This window comes from Dendrobates tinctorius, unplaced genomic scaffold (genome assembly GCF_039654945.1).
Source record: "Dendrobates tinctorius isolate UK_male_01 unplaced genomic scaffold, ASM3965494v1 ptg000103l, whole genome shotgun sequence".
Classification (NCBI taxonomy): Eukaryota; Metazoa; Chordata; class Amphibia; order Anura; family Dendrobatidae; genus Dendrobates; species Dendrobates tinctorius.
Genome location: NW_027361771.1, coordinates 15,742,499 through 15,768,712, shown reverse-complemented (window position 1 = coordinate 15,768,712; position 26,214 = coordinate 15,742,499). Strand labels below are relative to the sequence as shown.

Below are 26,214 nucleotides of genomic sequence, written 5' to 3'. Positions count from 1 at the left end.
TTGAAAACAGACGTATCTTTGTCTGCAAAAACAAGAACACGTGAATAGCCCCAACCATTATCGGCAAGTGGTCTCTTCAGAGAGGAAGAGGACAGGAACTCTAGAGCAGGGTTCCCCAACTCCAGTCCTCAAGGCCCACCAACAGATCATGTTTTCAGGATTTCCTTAGTATTGCTCAGGTGATAATTGCTTCACCTGTGCAATACAAAGGAAATCCTGAAAACATGATCTGATGGTGGGCCTTGAGGACTGGAGTTTGGGAACCCTGCTCTAGAGCCACCTTTTGGAAGTAGCAATCCTAAAAATCAATGTCGATCCTTTAAGGGCTTTACCACAAGAAGCCTAGCCATAAATTCAGTTTGCAGACTTATTTCGAGGGTATTTGACCCTCATCAGTGCAAAGTAGAAGAAATGGTTGGCTGAATGAGAGGACTCTGACAGAGAGTTATAGGGGTAAAGTTACTCCTTGAAGAGAAAGCCAACTTGGTGTAAGGATACTTCTAAGCTATACAATGCTGCTCTGGGAATTTAAATATGCAGAAATCAATTAGTCAAAATCAATCAGTTTTGTTCCTTTTCACTGATGACACATAAACACCACAAAACAAGTGTACACAATTAAAGTTTCTGATTTGGCTTCTTATTATAGTATAGAAACTCACTCGGGTAAATAAGTAACACACTAAAAGACTGCAACCGACCCTGACAGTTCCTGTACAGACTAGAAATCCTTACCATTCAGTCCCTAGTGGTTTCTGCATGAGCTGAGATAGTGCTAACCACAGACTTGATGATGGCAACTTGAATATATGCTGCCTGAAAGGCCGTCAAGCGCTTCGTATTTTGCCAAAAGAACCATATGGCAGAGCAGAGTGCAAATTATCTACAGAAGGGATATTGTGCTGAAATAGAAAGAGATCCCAGAGTGAGCAAAATGAACCAACAAATACATAATAAAGGGTTACTTATGTACTGTTGGAAAATTTGCTATCTACTTCCTAAAAAGAAACAGACAATGGGCAAAGGGTAAAAAGATAAACAGCAGAGAGAGTATATAAAGTATATAAAGCCACACTCGAAAAGTGATAGGGAAGACAAGAGAGTAAATGAAAACACCTGTTACCCTATCAAGGTTGAAGCAAGTATAACAGAAACTAAACACCCAGAGAAAAGGTGTATCTGCAGTGTCATGGCGAACCGTGAAGCAGACCGCAAAGCACAGGCTGAAATGTTAAAACCCAGATGCATGACTGTGGCAAGGTCCTTAGAAGAGTCATTATTGAATTTCAGGATTGTTAATGCCAGTCATTGACACTAAAGTTCATATATTCTTTCTCTCTGAAGATGTTATTTGTATATATAAATTCCCAGAGGAGCATTGCATGGCTTGGCACGTTCCACAGATATAAACTTTACCCCAAAACTCTCTAGCTGTGAAAAACATGAATTGTATGTTAAAAATTCACTTTAGAATGAGGCCTAAGGGTCCCATTTCACATAGCGACGCACCAGCAATCCCGACAATGATATGACATGGTAGGGATCACTGGTGCATCGCTACATGGTCGCTAGTAAGCTGCCAAGCAGGCAGATCTCTTCAATGACACACCAGCGATCCCGACAACGATGTGACCTGGTAAGTATCACTGGTGCGTTGTCACACAGCAGCTATTGTGAACGATTCCAGCCTGCGTCCCCGAGTTCTGCGTCGCCAGCGAGGTCGCTCGTCGGCGTCAAACACAGCAATGCATGTTGGCCAGCGGGATGCCGGCGATGAAAAAGTGGCCGAGGACATTCGAGCACTATCTGCGATATCCAGCAAGGGGGCTGGTCGCTGCTATGTGTCACATGTAGCGAGATCGCAGGCGAGATCGCTGTTGTGTCACAAAATTGGTGACACATCGGCGATCTTGCTAGCGATCCCGCTATGTGAGAAGGGGCCTTAAGTCTGCTTAGATCAGATATCAGATTTTAGGTCCAGGTGTGTGGTCTGTGTCGGGGCGTGATTTATGCTCCCACTGCAGCATAGAACAGAGGTTGAATGCTTGACTGAGTAAGAGGAGATAGATTACGCTTGCAGACGCAACCCCAAGTCATGTGCTGGTAAGTGGGTATATGACAAATTGGTGGCAGCAGTGGGATATATGAATATATCCTTACCTGACAAATTCGTGACAAACACTATTTTCTCAACACGTACAGTATGTGACAGTATGTGACAGTAGTGACTATTGAAGGATGTACCCTTATTTTCATCAAAGTTTTGTGGTTGTTTGTATTGACTAAATGACTATTTGAAATTTTGATGTCTTTTCAATTGTGTCCAGCATCTGGTTTTTGTGTTTTCTCAACGCAGCTAGTCTTCAGATTTGTGATTATTTTGATAAAAAGTTTCAATAAATATATACACCTTCTATTTACTTAATACTTTAACATCCATTCTTAAAGGGTTATACTGGTAAGAAGAAGCTATCATCTAACCACAAAATAGGTAATTACTGTTCCTTGCCCTGCGTTCGATGGGTTTTTGGCTGCTGAGACCTCTGCTGGTCACCAGAATAGGAGACTTGAGTCCCTTTTAGGAAGCAGACCATCATTTCACATATTTTCTATGAGAATGACAGTGAAAGCAAAGTGAAAACAAGTGCTTGGCTACCTCCAGCAGTCCCATGGAGAGTGAATAAAGTTGGATTTGTGCTTGAATATTGCCTCTCTATTCAGATAGTGATCATTGAAGATCAGTTAGGGTTTCAAATGATGAAGCCCCACCCGTAGAGTTGAGCGACTTTTGGTTTTTTAGGGTCGCATTTCGTTTCGTGAAACCCGACTTTTCCAAAAGTAGGGTCGAGCAAGATCGTCCGATTATAGGGAAAAGTCGGGGTCGTCCCGAAACACGAAACCCAATGTAAGTCAATGGGGAATAAAAGTCGGCAGTGAGAGGAGGACAGGAAACACACCTACAGTGCCCATTTGAATGCCAAAAGCATCAATTCTTCTTACTTAAGCTTGTCAACCTTAATTAATTTCATAATACAAGTTACGCACTGAAAAATGGGGGTTATTTGGCTAAAGTTGTGGGGGGGGAGGGCTGGCTGCAGGTTTTCATGTGCCCTGGGCGAAAGAGCGCCCCTTTAACACATACCACAACTCATCATGCTCCGATACGGCAGAGAAATAGCGGTATAGTACAATGAAAAATACCTCACTTTTTACATCTCATGACGAGGCCCATCTATTTCTCCATACAAAATCATTGGTCCCATATAATGTTTGAAACAGTATATGATGAGCTCCACATAATGCTACAGTATATGTTGGTCCCCATGGATGAAGCTCCACTGTCTTATGGGCCCAAATAATGCTCCAAACATAATGGGCCCCATTTCTAATGCTCTAGTGTATAATAGGCCCTGTAAATGCTGCTCCAGTGTCTGATGTCCACCTTTGGAATGTTTCAGTGTATGGTGGGCACCATCTATCATTCTCCAGAGTATAGTGCTCCCCAAAAATTGCTGTCCCAACATTGAAAACAATCAAACAAGTCTCCTCGCTAGGGAATCCCTGTACTTGTATGGACTCCTCGTCGTCCCCATCTTCCATCTCACTGCACAGTATTTCAACTTTGCAAGTGCTGTGATCCTGAGCAAGCAGGGGGGGCCCACTCGTTGGCGACGGCACTGGCACAGGGCCCCTGATAGTACGGTGGTGTGTCTGATGGCGGGTGGGCCGAACCTGCACTTTCATCTGCAGCTTCCTCTTTGTCACCGTGTAAGATGGAACTGTATATGGGAAGGGTAACCTAAGTTTCATCAGGGTCAGATTCAGGTCGTGTAGCGTGCGAGGGGAATGTAGTGGTCTGGGTCAATGTATCAGCAGATTCATCGAGCAGTGGCTGGGCATCAGTGCACTTGTGTCGCCCCCAGGAGTACGGTCGCCACAGTGGCATTACCTTCTTCTTAGGGAGTGTGATGTCATGCTAGGGAGCAACGAACGATCTCTCTAGCAGGTTAACTGATTGGGCAGCGTTATTCCCACGAGTCATGACCCTCCAAACAGCGTTCATGAAGGCAAAGTGTTTGTTTTACGTGGGCAGTATGGTTGCAAAGCTGAACCTTAAAGGAATGTCCAGAAGGGCACCACCAGGAGTGGAGCCTACGGTTAAATTCGACTCCACCTGGGAAACCTCAACCATGCCAGCTACAGAACAGATGCACACATTGCAAGCTTAATTCCGTTAACGAACGAGACTCCGTCATGCCCCGCGGTCCGAGTCCGGCTTACTAGAGGGACAAGTGAGGCTCTGGCACATGAGATTGGCCAATAACTGGTATGTCATGCCCTTACATGTCCGTGGCTGCATGTGCGCTACACTGAAAAGGCCAGCGTTTGTCGCTTACAGGTGCAGATAACCCGCTGAACAACGTTAGTGATGGGGATCACTGATTACAATTATTACCCGCCAACAATGATTTCCCAGTAAGTGCAGGTCAACCGCAGTTCCGGAATTAGGCCTAACCGTCATTCCTGAAAAAATGAAAAACTTACGTGTGCAAACCACAGGTGATGTAGCTTGCTTAACAGCTCTCCAGCCGTTCTCACGCCCAGTATGGATTACACGTGATTGCACAAAGGTGAGAAAGGGTACCGTATCCCCAGATAACATGTATGGATAGCGTACACATTCAAAATATATGTCTATACATCAGGAGGCAGGCTCAGACGGTGTTAGGCCCAGTATGGATTGCACGTGATTGCACAAAGGTGAGAAAGGGTACCGTATCCCCAGATAACATGTATGGATAGCGTACACATTCAAAATATATGTCTATACATCAGGAGGCAGGCTCAGACGGTGTTAGGCCCAGTATGGATTGCACGTGATTGCACAAAGGTGAGAAAGGGTACCGTATCCCCAGATAACATGTATGGATAGCGTACACATTCAAAATATATGTCTATACATCAGGAGGCAGGCTCAGATGGTGTTAGGCCCAGTATGGATTGCACGTGACTGCACAAAGGTTAGAAAGGGTACCGTTTCCCCGGATAAAATGTATGGATAGCGTACACATTCAAAATATATGTCTATACATCAGGAGGCAGGCTCAGACGGTGTTAGGCCCAGTATGGATTGCACGTGATTGCACAAAGGTTAGAAAGGGTACCGTTTCCCCGGATAACATGTATGGATAGCGTACACATTCAAAATATATGTCTATACATCAGGAGGCAGGCTCAGACGTTGTTAGGCCCAGTATGGATTGCACGTGATTGCACAAAGGTTAGAAAGGGTACCGTTTCCCCGGATAACATGTATGGATAGCGTACACATTCAAAATATATGTCTATACATCAGGAGGCAGGCTCAGACGGTGTTAGGCCCAGTATGGATTGCATGTGATTGCACAAAGGTTATAAAGGGTACCGTTTCCCCGGATAACATGTATGGATAGCGTACACATTCAAAATATATGTCTATACATCAGGAGGCAGGCTCAGACGGTGTTAGGCCCAGTATGGATTGCATGTGATTGCACAAAGGTTAGAAAGGGTACCGTTTCCCCGGATAACATGTATGGATAGCGTACAAATTCAAAATATATGTCTATACATCGGGAGGCAGGCTCAGACGGTGTTAGGCCCAGTATGGATTGCACGTGATTGCACAAAGGTTAGAAAGGGTACCGTATCCCCAGATAACATGTATGGATAGCGTACACATTCAAAATATATGTCTATACATCAGGAGGCAGGCTCAGACGGTGTCAGGCACAGTATGGATTTGACGGCCCAGACTACACAGCGGAGGAGCAGGGAGAGGTAAAGATTGCAAATGCTGGGGCCCTGCCCAAGCAAGGGGGGCCCACTCATGGGCGTCGGTACTGGCACTGGGCCCCTCATAGTACGGCGGTGTGCCTGACGGCGGGTGTGCACCACCACCGTCAGAGACACTTGATTGCACTATGAAGGACCCTGTACCAGTGCCCGCGCCCAAGAGTCGGCCTACCCACCTGTCCAGGGCAACGGCACTCACACGGTGTCGTGCGCTAGGTGGTGACCCCGGCCATGGGGGGGGAGGCAGCACAATTAGGGAGTTTTAGAAAGTGGCATATGTTGATGTTGGACATTCAGCTGATGCAAAAGGTGAAATAGGTCAAGTCCCAGGAAGAGGTGGACCAAAGCAAGCCATTTTTCTGTCACCCTATGTGTCATCAGGGGAAGGTGGGACAAAATCCTTGGAAACCCATGCGTGGTTCATTTTAATGAAGGTTAGATCATCCACATTTTGGGTTGACAGACGGGTCCTTTTTTCTGTCAGGATTGATCCAGCTGCACTGAAGACTCTTTCCGATAGCACACTTGCAGCTGGGCAAGCGAGCTCCTGTAAGGCATATTGTGCCAATTCAGGCCAGGTGTCCAGTTTAGCGGCCCAATAGTCAAAGGGGAATGACCTGTGTGGGAGAACATCGATATGGGAGGAAAAGTAGTTTGTAACCATAGTTGACAACTGCTGTCTCCTGTCACTTTCCATCGATGCAGTATTACCAGTTGTGTGAGCGGTATTTGAAAAATCAGTCCACAACATTGTCATGAAACCCCTGTCTCCAACGCCACTTCTGCTGTGTGCACCACGAACACCTCTGCCAAGCTGCCCCCGGCCAGTACGGCTCGTGTGAGAACCATCACCGCTGCTGTGTGCTGGGAATGCCTCAAGCAACCGATTTACCAGAGTTGCTTGTTTATTAGCCAATATTAGGTCAAGGTTCTCCTGTGGCATGATGTTTTGTAATTTGCCTTTATAGCATGGATCCAGGATGCTGGCCAACCAGTAGTCGTCATCATTCATCATTTTGGCAATGCGTGGGTCCCTTTTTAGGATCTGCAAGGCATAATCTGACATGTGGGCCAATGTTCCCGGTGTCAATGATGCACTGCGAGTGCTGGTTGGAGGAGCACTTTCTGGCAAATCCACATCCCTCCAGTCACGCACAAACCCTGTACCAGACCTTGCCACGCAAACATTTTCACTTGCCCCACGAGATGCATCCTCCTCCCCTAAGTAATCATCCCCATCATCCTCCTCCTCCTCCTCTTCTTCCTCCACCTCGTCCAGGAGAGGTCCCTGAGCAGACAATGGCTGAATGTCATCAAGGATTCCCTCCTCCTCTTCCTCCTCATCAACATTGGCTGCAGACGCCTGCTCCTTAAGGTGCGTCAAAGTTTGCATGAGCAGACGCATAAGTGGGATGCTCATGCTTAGGATGGCGTCGTCTGCGCTTACCAGCCGTGTGCATTCCTCAAAACACTGAAGGACTTTACAGAGGTCTTTCAGCTTCGACCACTGCACACCTGTCAACTCCATGTCTGCTCTCAAAGTGCCTGGCCGTGTATCCTCCCACAAATGCATTATGGCCTGCCTCTGCTCGCACAGCCGCTCCACCATGTGCAGGGTGGAGTTCCACCTTGTTGCAATGTCGATAATGAGGCGGTGGTTGGGAAGGTGGAGCAATCGCTGCAGCTTCTGCATACGAACGGAGTGTACAGGCGACCGGCGGATGTGCGCGCACAGTCTTCGCACCTTCTGGAGCAGGGCTGTTAACTCCGGATAATTTTTGAGGAAGCACTGCACCACCAGGTTCAAGGTGTGAGCCAAACAAGGTATATGGCTGAGTTTTGAAAGGGCTATGGCTGCCACAAAATTACGGCCGTTATCACTAACTACCTTGCCTGCCTCAAGATGTACACTGCCCAGCCATGACTCAGTTTGTCGCTTCAAGTACTCGGCCAGCACCTCGGCGGTGTGTCTGTCGCCCAAACACATCATCTGCAACACAGCCTGCTGACGCTTTCCACTAGCTGCTCGATAGGGGGACACATCGTGTGCAACAGTGGCAGCTGCAGATGGAGTGCTCGTACGACTGCGCTCTGTGGACGAGCTTTCGCTTCTGGAGGAGGAGGAGGAGGGTCGAACGCCTACAGCCAACTGTTTCCTAGACCGTGGGCTAGGCAGCACTGTCCCACCACCGCTGTCCCCTGTGGACCCTGCATCCACCACATTAACCCAGTGCGCAGTGATGGACACGTAACGGTCCTGGCCATGCCGACTGGACCATGCATCAGTTGTGAGGTGCACCTTTCCGCTCACTGACTGCTTGAGTGCATGGACAATGCGGTCTTTCACATGATGGTGGAGGGCTGGGATGGCTTTGCGAGAGAAGAAGTGGCGACTGGGTAGGTCATAGCGTGGTACTGCATAGGCCATGAGTTCGCGGAAAGCTGTGCTTTCCACCAACCGAAAGGGCATCATCTCAAACGAGATTAGTTTGGCAATGTGGGCGTTCAAACCCAGTGTACGCGGATGAGAGACTGAGTACTTTCTTGACCTACTCATAGTGTCTGGGAGGGTGAGCTGGACTTGAGAGCTGCATATGGAGGAAGTAGCGGTGGACAGGGTGGACTGAGAGAGGGTTGATGATGGTGATGGAGTTGGTATTCTTTCTGATGGCCTAGAATCAGTCTTTCGTTGATATAACAGTGGGATTCCCTGACTGCTGTGGCCTTGCAACGACACCTCAACATTTGCTGCTGTGCTAACCGGTGGGCTTACAGTGTGGGAAACAATGTAGCGTTGCTGACTACCTTCGTTGTGATCAGTTGCACATGTGGCACTTGAGGTTTGGTGTTGTGTCCACGCTTGCAAGTGCATGCTGGTTAAATGTCTAAGCATGCAACTGGTATTCAAATTTTTCAGATTTTTGCCTCGGCTAAAGGTCTTTGCGCACTTCTTACAGATAACCTTGGCCTGATCATGAGGATTTTGGTCAAAAAAGTGCCACACTGCACTCTTCCTACTTTGGCAGACATTTTGCGGCCTAGCACGCTGTGATCTTTTGACCCTCTGAACAAGCTGTCCAGCAACTCTTTTGATGTTTGGAACCTGTCTTTGGAGTGCTCCGGGCCTGCCAGATAACAGCTGTTGCGATGTCGATGTCTGCTGTGGATGCTCCTCATCTGAGCTATTGGAAGCAGCACCCTCTTCTCCCAATGGATGCCAATCTGGGTCAACAACTGGGTCATCCATCACCTCCTCTTCTATGTCATGTGCACCTTCCTCTGTGTCACCGTGTATGGTGGTATAGTGTGCGGGAAGGGGCACCTGAGTCTCATCAGGGTCAGAATCTGGCTCTGTACACTGCGAGGACAATGTAGTGCTCTGAGTGAATGTACCAGCAGAATCATCCATCAGCGGCTGTGCATCAGTGCACTCCATGTCAGATTCATCTTGGCCTGGGTAATTCACCATTTCACTTGATAATCCAGGCATGGTATGTGAAAACAGCTCCATGGAGTAATCAGTAGTATGGCCTGCGTCATCCTTCAATCTTGGTTGGGGTGAAGGACACAAGGAAAGGTGTGGTTCATGAACATGAGCCTCCAATGACGACTCAGTGCTTTTACTTTTTACAACTGAAGAAGAGGAGGCGATAGAGCTGGAGGCTGAGTCAGCAATGTAAGACAAAACTTTTTCCTGATGCTCTAGCTTTAAAAGCGGTTTGCCAACTCCTAGAAAACTAAGCGTTCGAGGCCTTATGTAGCCAGACGATGACGCAGGCTAAACACCTCCTGCATTCGGTCCTATTTTGCTCTTGCCACTACCATCAGATCCACCACCAACACCATCATTACCAGCTGCCAACCCCCGCCCAATTCCACGGCCTCTTCCACCAGCCTTCCTCATTTTTGGTAGAAATGTAGACAAAATCCAACAAACTATATAGTAATGTAAAACAAGGTACAAGGTGTCTATAGGACAGGGGAGATTTTGAATTTCTGCAGACACTTGTGGACACTGGACACTTTTGGATTGTGTGAGGCCCACTGATATCTGAGCGCTATGTCACAGGCTCGATGGCACAGCTGTGACAAAAGTGACGAGAGGATAAGGGAGATTTTGAATTTCTGCAGACACTTGTGGACACTGGACACTTTTGGATTGTGTGAGGGCCACTGATATCTGAGCGCTATGTCACAGGCTCGATGGCACAGCTGTGACAAAAGTGACGAGAGGATAAGGGAGATTTTGAATTTCTGCACACACTTGTGGACACTGGACACTTTTGGATTGTGTGAGACCCAATGAATATCTGAGTGCTATGTGACAGGCTCGATGGCACAGCTGTGACCAAAGTGACTAGAGGATAAGGGAGATTTTGAATTTCTGCACACACTTGTGGACACTGGACACTTTTGGATTGTGTGAGGCCCAATGAATATCTGAGCGCTATGTGACAGGCTCGATGGCACAGCTGTGACCAAAGTGACTAGAGGATAAGGGAGATTTTGAATTTCTGCACACACTTGTGGACACTGGACACTTTTGGATTGTGTGAGGCCCAATGAATATCTGAGCGCTATGTGACAGGCTCGATGGCACAGCTGTGACCAAAGTGACTAGAGGATAAGGGAGATTTTGAATTTCTGCACACACTTGTGGACACTGGACACTTTTGGATTGTGTGAGGCCCAATGAATATCTGAGCGCTATGTGACAGGCTCGATGGCACAGCTGTGACCAAAGTGACTAGAGGATAAGGGAGATTTTGAATTTCTGCACACACTTGTGGACACTGGACACTTTTGGATTGTGTGAGGCCCAATGAATATCTGAGCGCTATGTGACAGGCTCGATGGCACAGCTGTGACCAAAGTGACTAGAGGATAAGGGAGATTTTGAATTTCTGCACACACTTGTGGACACTGGACACTTTTGGATTGTGTGAGGCCCAATGAATATCTGAGCGCTATGTGACACGCTCGATGGCACAGCTGTGACCAAAGTAACTAGAGGATAAGGGAGATTTTGAATTTCTGCACACACTTGTGGACACTGGACACTTTTGGATTGTGTGAGGCCCAATGAATATCTGAGCGCTATGTGACAGGCTCGATGGCACAGCTGTGACCAAAGTGACTAGAGGATAAGGGAGATTTTGAATATCTGCACACACTTGTGGACACTGGACACTTTTGGATTGTGTGAGGCCCACTGATATCTGAGCGCTATGTCACAGGCTCGATGGCACAGCTGTGACAAAAGTGACTAGAGGATAAGGGAGATTGGATTGCTTTTAAAAAAGCAGTTTGCAGAGCAGTGGGTAAACAGCAATGCCAGCCTGTCAGGAAGCCTTAAAAGGCAGCCCAACAACCAACACCACTGATACACCACAATATAGCCTCCCCTTGCACTGCACACACAGTGACTGGTGTGTTGTGCAGGCCAAATCGCTAGCAGCAGAAGCAGTTTTTTTTTCTTCTCAGCAGGACAAAAAAAAAAATTGGGATTGCTTTTAAAAAAGCAGTATGCGGAGCAGTGGGTAAACAGCAATGCAGGAATGTCAGGAAGCCTTAGAAGGCAGCCTAACAACCAACACCACTGATACACCACTATATAGCCTCCCCTTGCACTGCACACACAGTGACTGGTGTGTTGTGCAGGCCAAATCGCTAGAAGCAGAAGCAGTTTTTTTGTCTTCTTCCCTGCCTAACGCTCTCCCTACAGAATCAGCAGCAACCTCTCCCTATACTGAGATTGGCAGAAGTAAGATGGCGGTCGGCGTGCACGCCCTTTTATACCCCCTGTGACGCCCACCAAAGCAAGCCAATCACTTGCATGCCCTTCTGAAAGATGGTGGTGACCCCTGCCTATGTCATCACGTTGCCCACAGTGTCCGTGGATCCTGATTGGCTGAAAAAGAGCGCAAAACAAACTTTTGAAACGCGACTTTGGCGCGTAAGTCGCCGACCTCGTGGCCGACCTCATCCTAGGGTCGGGTTTCGTTTCATGAAACCCGACTTTGCCAAAAGTCGGTGACTTTTGAAATTTTTCGACCCGTTTCGCTCAACTCTACCCACCCGTCTAAGAGTTATCACCGATCATGTGGATAATTGATGATGTTTATAGCCCTTTAAGCTTCTAAATAAATGTTCTTATCACTGTCTTGCTTAACTTACCCATGATGGCACAAGATGAAAAGTTTCAGCCATAAATGTGTCAAGGCAAGCAACCTACTGTACTAATATAGAGGTTAGAAAACAACCGTATCTGATGGATTGATAATATTCCAAAGTGTGTACATGAATTTCAGTGCTCATTCTCGATACTGAATTAATCAAGATGTTTCAAAAATTTCTTTCCATTTTTTTATCATTTGAATATCATTAACATATCAATCAATCCTAAGATTTCCATAATTCCAAGTCGTTTTCTTCTTGGTGCTAACATTTCAATGATCAATGAGTTTATTTATATATGGTACACTATTGAAATTGATTTTATAGCTCAGATGATGTTTTCTCCATAAAAATTCATTGCTTCAGACATCATGAAATGTTGTCTCCTTATACGAATTGTTCTTTCAGCAGACTAACGTGGCACTGACTCCATGAGCCAAAATAAACATTATTATTACATGAAAAGAGAACAGCCTACTCTTTTTCATTAAATAATGTATTACAGTTGCAGAATAAGCATGTCAGCCCGAGTTCTTCATCAAGACTAAAACAAGACTATAAAAACATTCATCAATTTATACCTTCTCCAAACATGGAAAAGTACACGTCTAATTAATCAATCATATTACTCTCCATAAATCAAGTGTACAGCCAGCAAAATGAATTAATTCTGAAGCAAGAATATTTACAGGGTTACACACATACATTAACAAAAAGGCGAATTGATTGAAAAGAAAAAAAAAAGAATACTGCAATGTATTGTGTAAACATTTAACATTTACCTGCGATAGAATGAAAACTTTCACTTTTGAAAAGGAAAGAAGGGGTTAATATACCCATGAACCATAAGACCGACTTCTCCAGACATAATGGAGACCCATTACCCTAAGGCTATGTGCACACGTTGCGGATTCTGCTGTGTTTCCACAGCGTTTTTGGCCCTGCAGAAACGCAGCAGTTCCGCAGACATGGTACAGTACCATGTAACCCTATGGCTTCTCAAAACCACAGTGCTCACGCTGCGGTTTTTTCCGCGCGGTTTTGCTACGGTTTACAAACCACAGCATGTCAATTGTTTGGGCGGTTTCCGCAGCGGTTTCACACCTTTAACATAGTAGAGGTGTGAAACCGCAGGGCTAAACTGCAGGCTAAACCGCAGGTCACTTTACCTGCGGATCCGTATAGAAAAACCCGCAGGTGAATCTGCAATGTGTGCACATAGCCTTACTACAACTGGCCACTGACAGAAGGATTTTGCAATATGACCGACCTCCGACCATGATGACGGCTAAGACTCAAAATCAGGTGAAGAAAGTAAAAATGAATGAAATGATTTCAATTAATTCATTGAATAGGGCCATTGTTTTATTTGTGAGTTGATCAATTTTTGTGCAGTTATGATGCATATTAAGATTATCATTATTCGCTTTTAGTAATAATTATACGGCTTCATGCTAAATTCACACCAATCATCTATTTAAGGTTTTTCAATTAGTTTCTGCATCAGCTTTTCCATGATTTTACAAAATGTGGCCAAAAAAGGGAATGTTATAATAAATAAGCAATATACATTGACTCTTACATCGTTCCAGTTCACCTGCTTTGGTGCACCCAGCCGATGGTGCAGTGATGATAATGTCCAATCCATCATTATTGTGCTGTCACTGCTGGTACCTCACATCGTCACAAGAAATACATGCAAAGTCATGCACCAATTGTAGTGTTCGCGTGAATTTTCTCTGCTATTGGTCCAGTAATCTAATTTCTCAGAGAATCTCATGAAATTGAAAGTTTTTTAGAAAACCTTCTCTGTTCCTGTGATTAAAGCACCACTCCAGCGGTTTTCTGAAGTGCTGTCACTACTGTAAGTTCCCTGGCCCCTTTCTAATACTCACCAGCTAACGTCTTCATCTGTTCTCTGTGCCGCAGGTTGTGACCTGCCGATTCTCTTGGGTGTTTGATGGGCTGATAAGAAGTTACCGCTCAATGTAAACCCCTTTTCACACAGAGCAAGATCGCCAGCAATATCGCTAAAGCGTCACCGATTTTGTGACGCAACAGCGATATCACTAGCGATATCGCTACCTGTGACACTTACCTCCAACCCGGCTACCCGCTGGATATCGCTGATCGCGCGAGATTGTCCTGGTCCATTTCTCGTCGTCGGCTTCCTGCTGGTGCCGACGAGCGACTCCATGGATGCGGGCGGAAGACGTCACCCTAGCTGCGTGTGACAGGTAAGTGACGACCGCCGACCGCTGCTGCACCACTGGTGAGATCTGCCTGTTTGGCAGCTCACTAGCGACCATATAGCGATGCACCAGCGATCCTGACCGGGTCGTATCGTTGTCGGGATCGCTGGTGCATCGCTAAATGTAACGGGACCTTAAGTCTATGAAAACGGGGTCAGAGCGAGACCCTCATAGACTTGCATTTGGAGCTTGTGACTTAGATATGAGCAAACTTATTCAGAAAACTGTGCCAATCTCAAATTTGGCACAAATGTAGCTTTTCTTCCTAAAAATCAGCAAAAGTCAGCCAAAGATTGATAAATAACAAGGTTAACTAAGGACTCTTACAGACGTTAGTGTTTCCGGTAGCAGCGCGTGTACACCGATGACACACAGATGACATCCCCGTGTCATCAGTGTGACACGTACTGGTGCCTGGGAATCAGCGGTACTATTCGGGCTGTTCCCCAACGCTGGGTACTGAAATGAAGACAGCTTGCATCACGGTCCCCTGCTCGCGCTGTGATCAGCACTAGCAGGACACAATGTTGAGTGTTCTATTTAAATGTTAACAGTGAGAACAAACTGATGACAGTATTCATCAGCCGCCAGCTTCGCTATAAATAAATAATAATAAAATGATGTGATAATCAGCCATTCAAAACTGACACCTGCTGACTGCAACCCTCAGCTGTCAGCTTCAGCAAGGCTGATTATCAAGAATTTAGGGGTCTCCATGCCAATTTAATTATTTAAATAAATGATTTAAAAAAACAGCATGGGTCCCCCCATTTTTGACAACTATCCAAGCTAATGCGAACAGCTGGGGGCTGGTATTCTAAGGCTTATAAGGGGCCATGGATATTGGCCCCCCACAGCCTAAAAATAGCAGCCCACAGCCACCACAGAAAAGGCGCTTCTACTAGATGCGCCAATTCTGGTGCTTTGCTTGGCTCTTCCCATTTGCCCTGTAGCGGTGGCAAGTGGGGTTCATATATGTGTGGTTAATGTCACCTTTGCATTGCCCGGTGATATCAAGCCAATGGGTTAGTAATTGAGAGGCATCTATAAGACGCCCCCATTACTAACCACATAATCATATTGTATAAAAAAACAAAGATCAACAGAATAAAGTCAAATGAAGGAAGGGGACCCCACGCCTTTTTTTTATAAATCATTTAAATTATTAAAAATTATGGCGCGGAGAGCCCTCTATTCTTGATCACCAGCCTTGGTAAATGTTCGCTGAAATGAAAGTCAAAAGGCTCGCTCATCTGTAGTGACTATTAACTGTGACTTCTGTTCAGTCAGAAGTTGTGGACACAATATCATAGGGCTGGAAGAGCAGAAGATTGCAGCTGGAAAGTAGAATAATAGGGGCATAGAACTTGAATATTGGCATAATTTCAATGCAGAAATAAAAAAAAAAGTGCCGGAGGGATGCTTAAAGATAAAATGGACTACAGGAGAAACATTCATATATAAGAAAAGAAGCATTACTGACATATCTAAGCTTGCAACTGCTTTCAACACTGCTGCTTTAGTGTTCACCTTTACCTTTAGTAATAAGCGAAAATGCTCAGAATAGGTGTTATCCGAGCATGCTCGAGTGCTAACAGAGTGCTAGAATGATATATTCGAGTCACCACACCTGGATGTTTCGTGGCTGTTTAACAGCTGCAACACATGCATGGATTGCCTAACAAACATACAATCCCTGCATGTGTTGCGGCTGTTGAACAGCTACGAGACATGCAGCTGCAGGGACTCTAACATATTTTTCGAGCACGCGAAGACACTCGGTTAGCATCCGAGCATGCTTGGGTAACACCTTATCCCAGCAGGTTCACTCATCACTATTCACCATCAGTATGACTTTGGAGAGTGAGAGTAAACTGGAGAACCCGGAGGAAACCCACGCAACATGGGGAGAACATCCAAGCGCCTTGCAGATATTGTCCTTGGTGGTGTCTATACCCAGGACTCGCGAGCTGCAAAGCAATAATGCTAGCCACTGAGCAATGACATCCCATCTGCACACTCAACTGTAGCAGCCTATTGGCTATTTTTTATTGTATCCTCTTCATTCATCCATTTTTTTATTGCACCCCTGCAATTTTCTCTCCTAATAATGGACAACCTCTTTAAGCCCATCATTTTCTACTTTCAGGCATGCCAGCATATTCTTCAGGTTTTGTACTGTTTAGATACATAAAGCAAAATGTACATTATTAAGTCTCACTATGATTATAATTATTTACAATGAGAAAGGTATAAATGGCTGAACATAGCATTCAAAATCCTTTTTTATAGTTAGTGATCGTATTAATAATATTCTAGATTTCCGATTCTTGAAAGCAATTTTGCAAGAAATCTGGCATAAATTGCTTTGAAAAAAATCACAAAATTTTGACACGAATCAGAGCTGCACAAAAATTGGCTACTTTTGTGACAGCTTTGTCGAACTGGGTGGAGCTGGGGCAGAACGGGAGGTACAGTGGGGGAATGACAAGCTGAAGTGCTACTTTTGCCAGAAATATTGCTAGTAACATTTCTGGCGTGGTAAATTGAAGGCACACATCACTCGCCAGAATCAGGAGCATCTGATTTCCACCATGCTCCCTCTCTAAGGCTAGTTTCACATTAGCGTTTATGGCTGCAGCGTCGGGCTGCGCATGGCTGCCACTAAGCCCCACCCCTGCCATGCCTCCGCCGGTAGCTCCGCCTACGGCGCATGACGCTGCATGCGTCCTGCGTCCCCTATCTTTAGCACTGGGGACGCAGGCTGAGCGCAGGTATGCGTTTGGTGGCGCATGCGTCCTTTTGACGCTGCGCCGACAGCACCAAATTGCTACAGGTTGCGTTTGGCGCTGGTCGGCATACCTGCGCTCGGCCTGCGTCCCCAGTGCTAAAGATAGGGGACGCAGGACGCATGCAGCGTCATGCGCCCGTAGGTGGAGCTACCGGCGGAGGCGGGCCAGGGGGCGGGGCTTAGTGGCGGCCATGCGCAGCCCGACGCTGCGGCCTTAAACACTAAAGTGAAACTAGCCTAAGACCAGCGTGAAAATTGCCAGTCTTGATAAATTGGGGCCTTGATTTGCACTCTGACATCATGCAGTATATGTATGTAGGGAATCCCAAATATTAATTTTTCCCATTGGTAATATGCGGTGCCACGGCCCCAATGCACGTTTCGACTTAAGTGCCTTCTTCCGGGGGAGAAGAAGGCACTTAAGCCAAAACACACGAAGGGGCTGTGGCACTGCAGGTCTGAGGTAAACAACCACTAATATTATGTTCTCTATGCTTGTGCATTTTTTCTTTACCTCTGAGTAACATCCATTTATGGATTGACTACTGTTCTTTACCTGGTGCATACAGTATAATTACTCCTTTATATGTGATGTTTTTAGGGCCTTTTTGAACTCATTTATATTCCTCTGACCTGCAGTCCATCACTTTTGTTTTTTTCACCTGTCCTACCATCCCTTTGTACTATTTATATTATACATGTTACCCTTTTTCTATGGTTTCCTTAATAAAGTATTATTTTTTATTGATCATTTTTGTTCTTCTATGTGCATTTTTTCTATATGGTTTATGTATTTATTGCTTTGAACTTCTTTAATTCTGATCCCCTATAAAAGGGCATAGGTGTCTGGTACTATTGTCACTATGCATTGTCATCTAGATTGGATTTATTGATGTAGACAAGTAATGCAAACTGTATGATTTTCGTGGAAAATAGAAAAAAATAGAATCGCATTGCTGTATAGGAGATAGGGCTAACCACAGAGCCTCGATGCTTCCCTAATATTAAATATTGATAGCTATTTCTTTTTTACAGTTCACTTTTTCTGCTTCAAAGAGAAGTTCATCAACTTGTATTGCCGCCTGTCTGCAATAGTAGAGCTGGACTCCTTAATTTCTCAGCAGGCTTTGCGAGAAGCAATTACAGATGAGGAAGTTGGAGCAGCAAAGCAGAGACACCAGCAAGTCTTAGACTATGTACAGGTATGGCTAGCTGTGGCCAAAAATATACAATCTGTACACAGTTTTATTATATGATGTGCATGTGTCAAAATAATATAAGCTAGACATGCTAAATTATTATATTAACTCTTTCCTGCCCAATGACAGTCAGATGCTGCACCCTGACATCTCACGATTGCTTTAGGTGTACTCATGAGATCACCGGCAGGTGAAGAGCTGTAAAACACAGGTCTGCTCCTGTCACAACATCTTGAATTGGAGCAAGTTCTGATCCTGGCAGATAACCCCTCCATTGCTGCGTTATTATCACATGTCTGTAAAAAGGAGTGAGCTGATTGCAGTTGTAGCCACCTGTCTCATCATAATTGTCAGTGCTGGTGTCAACAAGGAGTGAAGAATATTGGTGTGCATGCAATGCTGGTGCTGGTTGAACTGGGTAATGATCCCAAGATTTAGAAGAGGAAAACATCTGCACTCCAATGATTTCTTTAGATATTTCAGCAAATAATTATTTGTGTAGCAAGCATAAAAATATGTGAGTTATGAGGACAAAGATTTTTCGATTTGTCACATAGTCACTTGGTTCTACAATGAGAAGGAGACCTTGAAGTAAGCTCAGTGTGTGCTTAGATACAGTGTGACATGCTATATCTCAGCACACACTTTGCTTACTTCAAGCTCTCCTCCTCATTATTGGGCACAAAGACTATGTAGCAAAGACCCGTGACTAGGAATGAGCAGACCCGTGGAAGTTCGGGTTCTGGTAGCCGACCCAAACTTTATTGAAAGGTTAGGTTCAGGTACCAAAACTGCACCTGAACTTGAACCAAAACCCGATCCCTATTGAAAGCAATGGAAATCCCGAACTTTGTGTCTCTCTCTTCCCTCGGAACTCCAAAAATGGCAACGGACTTCTAGGCAAAGGCCATGTTCGGCGTTTAGCACCGGCCACTAACTATTTGCTCATCTCTACATTGGACAGGTCGAAATGTTTATGTCTTCATACCTGACACACTATACTTCAGAGCATACTAAGCTTACTTCAAGCTCTCCTCCTCAGTACTGGACAGAGCGACTATGTGACAGAAAGCCCGAGATGGGTCAAAACGTCTATATCCCCAAATCTGACACTCTGTACCTTAGAGCACGCTGCTCTTATTTCAAGCTCTTCTCTTCATTATTGGGCACATCAACTATGTAACAAAGACTCAGGACAGATCGAAATGTCTATGTCCCCATACATCATATTGCATATTTTTGTGCTTGCTACATGAATCAAAATTCTTTGCTAAAATACCTAAAGAATTTGTAAGAGTGTAGGTAGATGGATCAGGTTAGTGGTCCCTTACTATTGGGCCTGTCACCATTGCTGCCGGGGGGAGCACTTTCTGACCTGGACAGACCTTTGCACTTGACTACAGGGGTCTGACATAAAAGGGACAAAGTGTGCCAAAACAGGGTCTTTGGCGGGCAGGAAGACAGCATGCACAGCAGGAGAAGGTTGACTCACTCTCAACAGCGCAATGCCAGGATACCAGGCCGCTTTTCTGACGGAAGACACACACGCGGCCAGACTGCAAGCAGCATGTGACTGTAGGCCCTCTCACCTCCGATAATGGGGAGATGTCCCGTACCATACCGCTGACTATCCACGGTGCGCGCAGTGGACCTGACCTGGGTAAACAATCAGAGACTGCCAGAATATTCCCGGTCCCCGACGCTGACCTCCATCCTACACCAATGTAACAGATACCTCCTCCACGGACACTTTGCCTCGGTACTGCAAAGCTACGCCTAGGAGAGACAGGATATGTTGCAGCTGTCAGGAGACAGTGCCTCACCTTACTCCAGGACCAGGCCAGAGACTTCACGTGTCTCCTACAACGCCACCGCGGGAACTCCCAGCCTCCATCCTCTGGAAACACCAGACTGATAAGTTTACCCTTTATTTGAAAAATTATTCTCATCTTGAACTTTAATCCCCTATACCTCCCTTATTCTCTCCCTGTGTGAAGTATTCCCTGTATTAAACACCGGATAACTCTTGATCTGCCTCCTGCTCATCACTGCATCCAGCGTTCCTGCTTAACATTACAAGAGTGTGGTTGGTTTCCGCTTCAGCAACATCTTAGTGTCAACAAGGAGACATTCCTCCAGCCTGTCTCATGCTTGAACCCTAATAGTGGAGTCCTTGAAGTAGGATTTATAATGATCAGACAGACGCTTATCACTAGTGTTGGTGCAAATCAATTCACAAGACCCAGTCCAGTGGCCATGTCATGAATCCGTGCATGCTGAACGAGATTCCTGAGTACCGCCTCTTACCTGATGACATCTGAGGCTCCTCTTTTGGTTAGCCGGCCTGCCACATTCGTTTCATATCACATTTAAAACGCTGTCCTTAGAGGTAGCTTGGAGGTAGTTGTTAGGGCTCCTGTTATCATCGACATATTAATGACCAGGTCCTGAGAATCGATTTGCACTAATTCCATTTATCCCTTATCTTGTGGACTGTGGACAGTTTTTAAGTCATGAATCTGTAAATGACCCCTTAAGTTCAAAATCTGATAGCATCCTCTTCAGTTTCCTCGTGAATCTGTAGGTATTAATAGAAAAGCTTTAAACCAAGAACTATGTTGGAAAGTTGTTTTTAGAGAATTCCAAAGACATGCATTTCTTCTGAGGCTCATGAATATAATACTTGATGCAGTACTGTAGGAAGGCTAGCATGCTATTCTAAGTATTATGTACAAAAAAATTTACTCAATATATGTATGTGAATGATAGTTTTAATCCTATTTATACTTTAATAACACTGTAAAGAATGTGGATTTTGCATCCCTATATTATCACCTGAGCTCACCGCATTGGTACACCCACCCCTATTACATTTCAGGTCTCCAGCACGCCTTCCCCACTGACTTGCATTCATTCTCAGGTCCAAAATACATTACGAGAAACACACTCGACTGTGTTTTATTGGCACTTTTCAGCACGTCTCGGATGGTTGAAATCACTTGGCCTTTGACTCTGTGCCTCCCAGCCTACCCGAGGCATGGGTAAACAGCTTAATAAAAGGCATCCTGTCATGTCTTATTACTTAACAATAGCATCATTATCCAAGATGTATGCAAAAGCCACCACATTTTAATTAAATAAATTTGCAAGTCTACAAGTGGGTGAAAAAAAGAACACAAGGCTAACAGTATTTTAATGTATACGTACATTTGTATATATCTATTTTTGCATAAACATAGACAGTCAGCCCACATTATTTTCTTTGGCTACAGAGAGTGCACAGAAATGATTCTTGTTGATATTCATCAAATTGCTTTAAATAAATTAAGAAATAATAATAACAGCTATGATGATTATTATTCTTATTATTATTATTGAACTTGTTAAAACTAAAAATAGTCATATGCCCATTAAAGTAATGCCCCCAGTAAGGACACAGTCTCCTGCTGGTACGTTCCCACCCTTTTACTGAACCACTACTTTTTGGCATTATTGAATGTTGGATGAGAGGATCTGGCTCATAATCTCTGTTTTAGTTCATACTAAAGGTGTTGGATTGGATAGACGTCAAAGTACTGTGCGGTCAGAAATGTTCTTCCACGCCAAACTCACTCAACAATACCTTTATAGGTTGTATGCACTGGGGCACAGTCAAGCTGAAACACAGAAACACAAACAGTTCCCACAAAGTTGGAAGAATTGTCCAAAATGTCATGGTGCCCTGAAACATTAAGATTTCCCATCACTCCGAACTAAGGGTTCTCATGAAGTGGTGTGACATAGCTTAGACCAGAAATCTTACTCCAGTAATTTACTGGAGTAAAATTTGTCACTGGGTGCACAGAAGCTCACACCACTATTTAGACATTCCTGATTTATTCAGGCCTCGCTCACACGAGCATATAACACGGCCGAGTGCTACCTGATGTTTTATAGGATAGCACTTGGACCAATGTTATATTATGGAGCAGTGTAGGCCATGAAAAAAATTGCAGCATGCTACGAGTGTCTCTGCAAATCAGAACATGCACACCCATTCAAAAGTATGGGTGCGTGTGAAACATTGGACTGCACAAGGATGTCATCTGAGTGCAGTCCCATTTATGCAGACACAGACAATGGAGAAGATGAAGAAAATAAGTTCTCCATACCTGTGAGATGATTCTCTCATGCGAGCGAATTGGATCACAGAAAGCGGACACTTGGCTCAAACTACAAACTACCGGTGTGAACTTTCAAATGGCGGCCCCCTATGCCAAAATACACGCATATCTCCACCTCGTACACCTCAAACACACGTGGCTCCGCTCCGTACACCTCATAGACACACGGCTCTACTCCGCTCACCTCGTACACACGCGGCTCTGCTCCGTACACCTCGTACACTCGCTGCTCCTCTCCGTACACCTCGTACACTCGCTGCTCCTCTCCGTACACCTCGTACACGCGCGGCTCTGCTCCGTACACCTCGTACACACGCGGCTCCGCTCCGTACACCTCGTACACTCGCTGCTCCTCTCCGTACACCTTGTACACGCGCGGCTCTGCTCCGTACACCTCGTACACGCGTGGCTCCGCTCCGTACGCCTCGTATACGCGCAGCTCCGCTCCGTACGCCTCGCACACGAGCGGCTCTGCTCCGTACGCCTCGCACACGCGCGGCTCCACTCCGTACGCCTCGCACACGTGCGGCTCCACTCAGTACGTCTCGCACACACGCGGATCCACTCAGTACGCCTCGCACATGCGCGGCTCCACTCAGTACGCCTCGCACACACGCAGCTCCACTCCGTACGCCTCGTACACGCGTGGCTCCAATCCGTACACCTCATACACGCGTGGCTCCACTCCCTACACCTTGTATACACGTGGCTCCGCTCCGTACACCTCATACACACACGGTTCTGCTCTGCTCCATACACACACGGCTTCGCTCCATACACCTCGTACTTGCGTGGCTCTGCTCCGTACACCTCGTACACGTGCAGCTCCATTCCGTACACCTTGTACACACGCGGCTCCGCTCCATACACCTCGTACATGCGTGGCTCCGCTCCGTACACCTCGTACACAAGTGGTTCCGCTCTGCACACCTCGTACACACACGGCTCTGCTCCGTACACCAAGTACATACGCAGCTCCACTCCGTACACATGAGGCTCTGCTCCGTGCACCTCATACACACACGCCTCTGCTCCGTACACCTCGTTCACACACGGCTCTGCTCTGCTTCTTACACACACGGCTCCGCTCCATACACCTCGTACACATGTGGCTCTGATCCGTACACCTCATACACACACGGTTCTGCTCTGCTCCATACACACACGGCTTCGCTCCGTACACCTCGTGCACATGTGGCTCCACTCCGTACACCTCGTACACATGCAGCTCTGCTCCGCACACCTCGTACACACGCGGCTCCGCTCCGTACACCTCGTAAACGCGCGGCTCCGCTCCGTACACCAAGTACATACGCGGCTCCACTCCATACACATGAGGCTCTGCTCTGTGCACCTCATACACACATGACTCTGCTCCGTACACCCACGGCTCTGCTTCATACACACATGGCTCTGCTCCATACAGCTCGCAGACATGCGGCTCTGATCCGTACACCTCATACACACGGTTCTGCTCCGCTCCATACACACACGCGGCTCCGCTCCATACACCTCGTACATGCGCGGCTCCGCTCTGTACACCTCGCACACACGCGGCTCCGCTCCGTACACCTTGTACACACGCGGCTCTGCTCTATAAACCTCGTACACACTCGGCTCTGCTCCGTGCACCTCATACATACATGGCTCTGCTACATCCACCCTGTAAACCCCTCCTGACCCCAAACACAAACTTACCTCATCCAGCACCATGACAACAAGCACAGCAGAGTCCTGCAGACACCGAGGCCCCTGATCATGTGACCCCTGACTCCTCCCCTCCTGTGACCTTATCACAGGTCCTGTTCGCACAGAACATCTCAGCGATGTCATTGCTGGGATTCATCATTGAGGGGCTGCGGTGGCCAGTGGGTCTGTCTGGGAGGGCAAGGATGGGGTCGGTGCATGGGGGGCATGGAGTGCAGGAAAAATAGACTCCTGGGCTGGACGCAGGTGGGGGGGTCAAAAACGGGACTGTCCCACCAGAATCAGGATGGTTGGGAGATATGCCTGCCGAGCTCCTGACTCCCCCCGGGCCCGGTCGCAGTGGCGACTGCTGAGACCGTGGTAGTTACGCCCCTGGCTCAAGCTATGAATAGAAAATGATCCAAGTGTCATTTACTGAATCATCCACATTCTCTTGCGTGAGAAAATCAATGCTAGTGTGATCCCGGCCTAAGAGGCTTTGCCTGTTAATGAATCAGGCACATCCGACTCCAGCATGCCCCCTTATTAAGGTTATTAAGGTCATAGACAACACCGGTCTTGATAAATCAGGGTCATAGTGTTTATTTCTATATAAATATGCAAAGTATTGCCATCATTTGTACTCAGTGATAGAGACAAGTAAAAAAATTAGAGATCTGGCATTCTCATCATCCAGTACTACCAAGTTGTAATAATAATAATAATAATAATAAAAAAATTTATTTTTATAGCGCCGACATATTCCGCAGCACTTTACATTTCAGAGGGGATTTGTACAGCCAATAGACATTACAGCATAACAATAATCACATACAGTAGATTATAACAAATACCAAGAGGAGTGAGGGCCCTGCTCGCAAGCTTACAGTCTATGAGGAAAGAGGGAGACACGAAAGGTGGGTGGTAACAGTTGCTCTGATTGTATGGACCAGCCATAATGTTAAGTGTGTAACAGTACAGACACAGAGGGCTAATGGATGCATAAAGCATGTGGGAACATGATGCTGGGAACCTGGTTATGGTAAAACTTTTGGCTCTGCCACACAGGGATAGGTTAGGTTAATGTGTTGAGGCGATAGGCCAGTCTGAATAAATGCGTTTTCAGGACACGCTTAAAATTGTGGGGATTGGGGACTAATCGTATTGACCTGGGAAGTGCATTCCAAAGAATTGGCGCGGCATGTGTAAAGTCTTGGAGACGGGAGTGGGAGGTTCTGACTATTGAGGATACTAACCTCAGGTCATCAGCAGAACGGAGGGCGCGGGTAGGGTGGTATACTGAAACAAGGGAGGAGATGTAGGGTGGTGCTGAGCCATGGAGGGCTTTGTGGGTGAGGGTAATAAGTTTATACTGAATTCTGGAGTGGATGGGTAGCCAGTGTAATGACTGGCACAAGGTAGAGGCATCGGTGTAACGATTGGTGAGGAATATGATCCTGGCTGCAGCATTCAAGACAGATTGGAGAGGGGAGAGTTTGGTAAGAGGGAGACCGATTAGAAGAGAGTTACAATAGTCGAGACGAGAATGAATAAGAGAAACAGTAAGAGTTTTTGCAGAGTCAAAAGTAAGAAAAGGTCGAATTCTAGAAATGTTTTTGAGGTGCAGATGACAAGAGCGAGCCAGTGATCGAATGTGGGGGGCAAAGGAAAGCTCGGAATCAAGTATGACCCCAAGACAGCGGGCATGTTGCTGGGGAGTAATAGTGGAACCACACACGGAAATGGCAATGTCGGGTGTAGGTACATTAGTAGCGGGAGGAAACACCAGGAGTTCAGTCTTTGACAGGTTCAGTTTCAGATATAGTGAGGACATGATATTAGACACAGCGTTTAGACAATCGCCAGTGTTTTCTAGAAAGGCTGGCGTGATGTCAGGAGAAGAAGCGTATAATTGGGTGTCATCAGCATAGAGATGGTACTGGAAACCAAATCTACTGATTGTTTGACCAATAGGGGCAGTGTACAAGGAGAAGAGGAGGGGGCCTAGAACCGATCCTTGAGGAACCCCAACAGTAAGGGGAAGGTGAGAGGAGGAGGAACCGGCAAAAGAAACAGTAAAGGAGCGGTCGGAGAGATAGGAGGAGAACCAG

The 26,214-nt window shown here is 46.2% G+C and overlaps 1 protein-coding gene across 1 annotated transcript in view; it reads left to right on the top strand.

The window, feature by feature from the left end:
• ANKFN1 (ankyrin repeat and fibronectin type III domain containing 1) overlaps nucleotides 1-26,214 on the top strand; it is a 1,014,930-nt gene that overhangs the window by 821,366 nt on the left and 167,350 nt on the right. Inside the window, exon 16 of the mRNA XM_073588104.1 lies at nucleotides 18,091-18,257. Coding sequence (XP_073444205.1) covers nucleotides 18,091-18,257 — 167 coding nt within the window. The remainder of the gene's footprint in view (nucleotides 1-18,090; nucleotides 18,258-26,214) is intronic.